The sequence below is a fragment of the Condylura cristata genome, unplaced genomic scaffold (genome assembly GCF_000260355.1).
Source record: "Condylura cristata isolate star-nosed mole 26May11 unplaced genomic scaffold, ConCri1.0 scaffold00008, whole genome shotgun sequence".
In the NCBI taxonomy this organism is placed as follows: domain Eukaryota; kingdom Metazoa; phylum Chordata; class Mammalia; order Eulipotyphla; family Talpidae; genus Condylura; species Condylura cristata.
Window position 1 is genome coordinate 15,949,737 of NW_004567109.1, and position 7,275 is coordinate 15,957,011.

At 45.9% G+C, this 7,275-nt stretch overlaps 1 protein-coding gene across 1 annotated transcript in view; it reads left to right on the plus strand.

The window, feature by feature from the left end:
* Positions 1 to 6,328, plus strand: part of ZBTB8B (zinc finger and BTB domain containing 8B) — an 11,843-nt gene extending 5,515 nt beyond the window's left edge. The window contains exons 2-3 of the mRNA XM_004678750.2: positions 2,693 to 2,871; positions 5,712 to 6,328. Coding sequence (XP_004678807.1) covers positions 2,693 to 2,871; positions 5,712 to 6,023 — 491 coding nt within the window. The 3' untranslated portion in view covers positions 6,024 to 6,328. The remainder of the gene's footprint in view (positions 1 to 2,692; positions 2,872 to 5,711) is intronic.
* The last annotated feature ends 947 nt before the right edge of the window (positions 6,329 to 7,275 follow it).

Sequence of the window (7,275 nt, forward strand, 5' to 3'; positions counted from 1 at the left end):
CCCCACATTCTCCCCTCCTTCTGATCTCTCTGTGCCCCTCCTCTGTAGGTGGTCTCTAGTTTATAATTGTCTGTGTGTTTTTGTATTGTTTTGTATTATAATAACAATACACTCCCTCCCTCCCCCGCCATCTTATTTAGTTCTCTTAAATTCCTCCTATCCCCCCGCCATCTTATTTGGTTCTCTTAAATTCCTCCTATAAGTGAAACATTTTGATATTTTTATTTTTCCTTCTGACTTATTTCACTGAGCATAATCCCTTCCAGCTCCATCCATGTTGCTGTGAATGGCATGAGTTTATCTTTTTTGATTGCTGAGTAGTATTCCATTGAATATATATAGACCACATCTTCTTGATCCAATCATCTAGTTTTGGGCATTTGGGTTGTTTCCAGGATTTGCCTATTGTAAGCAGTGTTGCGATAAACATAGGGGTGCATCTGTCTTTTTGAATTAATGTTTTTGTGTCCTTTGGGTAGATTCCCTAGGAGTGGAAATGCTGGGTCATATGGTAGCTCTATTTTTAGTAGTCTGAGGAGTCTCCATACAGCTTTTCATAGTGGTTGCACCAGTTTGCATTCCCACCAGCAATGTAGGAGAGTTTCTCTTTTACCGCATCCTTGCCTACATTTGTTGTTGTTAGTTTTTTTTTTATATAATACAGTAAACTTTAATTAAACTGTTCATTCTTCCTGTACCTGCATTTCTTCCTGTGTTCCTTGCCTCCATTTATTCATTGCTTTCCACAAGTCAGCTAATATAGAATTTGTGTCATTTAGAATCTTCTCTTCCCCTGCTCTCCCCTCCCTCTGTGGTCACTGAGTGATACTAATTTATATTTCTGCTTCCACCACCATAATCATTATTTCATCTCTCATCTCCTCGCACCTGGACTTCCTGCCTTTAATCTTGCCTCTCTTAAATCCTTCCTGTATTGTCCCCAGAGGTCTCTTAAATGTCATATCTGACCACATACTCATCCCCCTGCTTAAAATCTTAGCTGTTTGCAGAATCAATTCCAGGTTCCTTAATATGTCAGCCTCATGAAGGCAGGAATTTTTAATTTTTTTCTGATCACCTCTGTATCCCCAGAACCTAGAATAGAGCCTAACACTTAGTAGGTGCTATTAAATTTGTTTAATAGATGTATGAACGTGACATTTACAGTCTGGTCTGGCTCCCTTCATGGCCTCTTCTTTTTCTCCTACTCTGCTTTACATTCAAAGTTGTCTTTACCTAAGCCTGGGCTGTTCCCCTGCCTAAGATACTTTTCTCTGCCATGAACTCTCAAGAGCTCCTATTTGTTCTTTTAAAACTTTGCTCAGGACACTCCCTGGTGACTCAACAGGTGAAAGCGCAGCACTATGAGGCTCCTGCAGCCACTGCAGCATGAGTTGCATCTGATCCCCGGCCAGGGAGTTGACCACTGGCCAGCAGATCTCTCCTGACCCGCCCGCTGCTCCCCTCAGCAGTGTATTCAGTACATCTGCCGTTCTGCCCCCCTCTCTGTCTCTGGTGAATCCTCTGACCCCACCCCCACTCCCCACACTTCTGGCCTGCACCCTAGTTCTTGTAAGGCAAAAATAAATAAATCTTTACATTGAAAAAAAAAAAATGTTGCTCAAAGGTCAACTCTCCTGTGAAATCTTTGAACTTCCAAGAGAGAACCTATTACTGTCTATATTTCTTTATCACATTAATTGGCATGTGTTATATTGTATAAATTTGTTGATGTCTTTTTCCTGTTACATTTAATGTCTTGAGGAGGGTTGTCTTGGCAAAGATAGACCTTCACAGTGCCTTGTGTATCTTACGTGGTCTGATGAACTGTTGTATTGGGGAAGTCAGGTCAGAGAAGAAGAAGTGCTGACATGGCCCAGTGCAGCTGAGAGGCTGCTTTTCACGCCCAGTATCCAGAGCAAGAGGGTGCTAGGACTCAGAGCTGAATGGTGTTTTCCTTTAAGAGGGAGGTAGGCACTGAGTTTCACTTTTTCTAGTAGCTGCTGGGGAAGGCTTGCTGCCCCCCATCCCCCATTTAGTGGGGAGCTTTGACCTCAGCAGCTGCAGGCCTCTGCTGTACCCTCCATTTCCTGTATCTGCAACTCCTCCAACCACCGGTCAGTAACCTCTCACAGCCCCTCTGCACTGCTAGTGGTCCGCTTCCCAGTTGTCTAGGATAAATTGTTTTATTTTTCTTCTTTTGCTGCACCAAGGAACCCTTTGTTCGCATTGTGGCACCAGGTGGCCAGACCTAGTTGGTGAGAGGTCTCTGATCCAGTCACAATCCCTAGGTTCTTTGCAACAAGGCCTAGAAGAAAACAGAGGGAAAGTTGTTGCCATAGTTCATACTTTGCTGATGGAGAACTAGTTGTTAACAGTTGGTTTTCCACGCACTGATTTATTTAACTAGTTTACATAATTCCAAGGGCTCATTTTCCTTAATGGTTTTGTGGCTAATCAGACAGGTTAGGTGTCCAGAGGCACCCTCGCAACCTGCCAGAAGCCGGCTTTGCTGACAGGGCAGAGTGCTGACAGAGCAGACAGCATCTTGCTGATAGCTGTTGATAGGACTGTGTCCCCCTCTCTACCTGTGCCTGTGGATCTCTACCTGTGCCTCCGGATCTCACCAGTTGGGGGTGGCCTGTGTGGTGGATACTATGGTACTGCTAATTCAATGCATTTGGCTCCCCAGGTGATGTGCTGGTGGTCCCCATTAAGCTCCACAAGTGTCCTTTCTGCCCTTACACTGCCAAACAGAAGGGCATCCTTAAGCGGCACATCCGCTCACACACGGGCGAGCGGCCCTACCCCTGCGAGACCTGCGGCAAGAGGTTCACCCGGCAGGAGCACCTGAGGAGCCATGCCCTGAGTGTAAGTGTGCTCGGCTCGCGGCGGGGGAGGGTCGCTGTGCCTTTGGCTAATGAAAGGGTAAAGTCAGCCTGTCTTTCACTGACGTCAGCAAAGACAGACCTGCAGAGAGGGAGAAATACTTGCAAATCATGTGTCTGCCATGGGCCTCGCACCCAGAATATATAAAGGACTCTGACAATTCAACAATAAAACAAGTAACCCCGTTCATCGGTGGAATAGACATTCCTCCCAAGAAAGTACACAAATTCAGCAGCACGTGAAAGGACGCTCACCCGCAGTAGTCATTTGGAAAGTGCAAATCAAAGCCCATGAAATGCCGCCATGGCCGCCACCAAAGGACAAATCGTAAACGTGTTGGTGAGGATGTGGAGAAAGGGGAAGCTTCGTACACTGCTGGCGCAGACACTGTGGCCAGCCGCTTGGCGGTTCCTCAGAAAGGTAAGCTGAAAGTCACTGTGGACCCAGCAGTTCTACTTTGAGGTGTGCAACGAAGGGAACCGAAAGCAGAGAGGCAGACCAAACGGCCCGCAGTGTTCACCCAGCATCATTCATAGTGACTGAAATCTGGAAGCAACTCAAATGGTGACCAGCTGATGAACAAAACACCTGGGCCTCCCTGGAAGCCAAGGGTTAAGTGTCAGTCCTATGATCCTATCACAGCTGCAGTATCCCTGGCCAGGGAGCTGACCACAGGGGCCACAGGGAGCAGCAGACCGCTCCTGTCTCACCCCATTGTTCCCCTCAGCAGTGGATTTCAGTCTGTTCTGCTCCCCACCCTGTCTCAGGTGAATCCTCTTATGCCCCAGACATCTGGCCTGTACCCCAGTTCTTCATGTGTAATCAATCTTTAAAAAAATAACAAAACAAGGAAATACGGTTTATAAATGGAATGGGGACAACTTGGAAGAACCTTGAGAGCATTATGCTAAATGAAGGATAGTGTAGGACTCCATCCATTTATATGAAATGTACAAAATAGGCAGACCCATGGAGAGAAAGGTCCTCAGTAGTTCCCAGGGCTGGAGGCAGCGGGGCTGGGGAAGGATGACTATGGATCAGTACAGATGAAGCAGCTGAGGGAAAAAAAACACAAGCCAATAAGACATGAGTTGCCCAGGGCCTGTTTCACTAACAGGATTAAATCTCAGGCTGAGTTACCCAGCATCTTGTTTGAACAGGTGATCTGAGCCCCTGACTGGTGCCCCCTACCCTAATGTCCTATGCAAATGACTTGGTCCACCAGGTGGACCAAAGGCGCCATACTGGACAGAAGGTGTTAGGTCCTGACTAGTGACCTTACCCAGTTTTCTCCCCTGGGTGGAATTGCCTTACCAGAGAGCCCTGCCAGTCTGAGTATGCCCTGGCATCACCCAACCAGGACACTCTGATGCTGCTCCCCTCACTCTGCCTGATGGGCCTACCCCTTCTGCCTACTTCTGGGGGAGCTACAGCTACAATTTTCTCTTCCACTCTTGTCTTCCTTGTATTCAAATGCAAGTCCCTGATAAAACTTTGCTGAAATTCTAGTGAATTCTTTCTCCTAGAGGGCCTCTGGACCCGCATATTTTATTGGTTTTAACACAGGGTTTCTTATTGGGGGATGAAAATGCTTTGGAAGGTAGTGTGGTTGCACACTAAAACCCACTGAATTGTATACTGTAAAAGGGTGAATTTTGTGATATGTGAACTACAGTTTTGAAAGAATCCAGATTTAAGATAAGAACAAGGTTACTGACTGCCTGTGTCAGTGCCAGCCCCAGCACACTTATCTGAGAATGACCTCACCCAAGGTCTAACTTTTTGTTTATCTTTTTTTAATTACAAATCATAACTGCACTCCGCCTTGGCAGCCGTATGTTCCTGGGTGCCCGTGAGATGTTTCATTGGGTGGAATTCTCATTTCCTCTATCTTGAATATCGTATCTTCTATGATATTCAAGGTTCTGTTGTCTGCAGCTTGTCCAAGTTGGGTTCAAAGGCCCTTTCAGGGTCAAGGGTTGTTGACTGATGTGTTAAGGGCTTAGCACAGGAAGCAAAGGAAACCTCATGGAAAGCAGGGACGCTGGCCAGCACGTAACTCCAGCAACCGGGGTGTCTCCCGCAACAGCTTCTTTTGCCTCTGCCTCTTGTGTGCATCCTGTAGCTCTGAAAGAGAGGCTGTGCTTGGCTCACAGAACCCTTCTGGCTGGAGTTGTTGGAGAGCATACACATCAGAAAGACTTCCTTCTACAGAGGGCCCTGGGGCTGCTGCCCGTCAGGAGAAGCTGTTTAGGTAGGAGATCAGATTCTTCTAGTATGCAAACCTCTTGTCATAGCAAGGAATGATTCATCAAGTACTTTTAGGGTGAAACAGCTGCAGGACACTTGAGGAATATGCTGTCTAGAAATTCTGCCCTCCTAAGGACTAACCTGTCTACAAAAATCCATACCTCAATCCTAATCAGTTCACTGAACACCTCCCTAAGCCGGCTACTGGGGAGACAACAAGAAATGCCGCAGAGGACAGAGAATGTCCCCTTAGAGCTTACAGTCTAGTGAGTTTACTAATGATATAGAGCTACAACACAGGGAGACATATGAGTAAGAATGTATAACTGGGCAGGAACACTGGACAAGACTTGCTTGAATGGCTAATTAGTAAGGTGGAAGGGGGGCCTGTTACTCACACAGCCAGTGGCTGGCCTGGAGGGGAACAGACCTTGGCCAGGCCACGACTGTGGCAGAGAAAGCAAGGGGCAGGGTGGAGAGATGTGATGAGGCTCGAGGGTCAGTGAGGGGCCGGATCGGCCAGGGTTCACCCCCTTTTCTGTGATACTTATTGTGTCTGCTTGCGATGTTAGGTCCACAGATCCAATCGTCCCATCATCTGCAAGGGCTGCAGAAGAACCTTCACCAGTCACCTGTCCCAGGGGCTAAGGCGCTTCGGGCTATGTGATAGCTGCACTTGCGTGACAGACACACAGGATGATGATGACGACTTGATGCCCATCAACCTCAGCCTGGTAGAGGCATCATCGGAAAGCCAGGAGAAGAGTGACATGGACAATGACTGGCCAATCTATGTGGAGTCTGGTGAGGAAAACGACCCCACTGGAGAGGACTCTGATGACAGAGCGCAAGCTCGGCCCAGCTTATCAGAAACTCTTACGTAGCAGCCACTGATGGGGAAGAGGTCTTAAGGTCTGTTGCTGCTCAGTTTGTGGTTGGAAGCCACCATTGTCCACTTCTTAGAACCCTGACAGGGACATTTTTTCACTGTTGATGTATGTTCATTTTTCTAAGTCCTCCAGTTGTGGAAACTGCCACTTTTGCTGTAAGCGAAACCACATACAGCAGAAGTAGTACCTGGAATAACACTGATTTCTTCAGCTTTTTCTGGGGCGGTTTTCTCTCAGCCACATTGTGTTGTGGATCACTGCTGAACAAGACTACGTTATCCCAGGACCTGCTGTATGTGATAGAGGTTGGATTTTGTGACTTAAAGAACTAATGACTTTCTGGTGCCGTGCTTTGCTAGCTTCTCCTTAATTCTGAGAGAATCAAGGCTACCCTTAGGGGCTTCCTGTTTCTCTGCTTTACATCCAAACTCTAGTTAGGAGAAAGAGAAGAAAATGTCCACGTGTGTTTTCATATTGTGTCAATCCTGTGCAGTCTCTATCATCATTACCTTTCTCTAAAAGGTAGACATGAATATATTAATTTTTGAGATCCATCCTTTGCCAGCCTCTCCTAATGAATTCCATATTTTAATTCTCTGGTGAAATGTTAACGAGAAAGTGTCATTGACATAAGGCAGACAGGACTGTCTGACTAGATCTAAGAACACAGTTATAAAGGCTGGGGATGAGGATGTTGGTATTCAGACAAGCATGAAAATGAGTTGAAGGAAGATTCCTTATAGCCCTCGAACTTGTCCTGTTGAATTAAATTTCAAGTTGGGCCTGGGAAGGGAACCTGTGGCTTCCCTGTCTGATTTGGTTTGTGACTGTTCTGTTTTGTGATGATAAAAGTCATTTGGGCAGAACTCAAAATGTTCCCTGCTTTTTCTATCCAACATGCCAACCATCACTGCTCTATAACCTGGAAATGTAGCTGTCACCGTCATTGTTTCCCTTGGTTTATGAATAGAACTTTAATTGGAGGGAAAGCATAAGCCTATATAAAAAAATTGTATTTCTAAATTGTTTATGTTTATCTTTAAAAGACCCTCTGCAAGCAAAAGAAGTTCATTGAAAACAGATTTTTAAAACGGAGTTGCTTTTTCCCTGTTTGGGAACTACCAATTATTCTAATAAAAGGGGCTGCATTTCTTTAAAGGGCTAAATGGCCGGAAATAGTGGGACTTAAAGGTATTTAAGGCACTTTCATAATTTTGTCTTAAAATATCCAAAATGGATTTTTCAA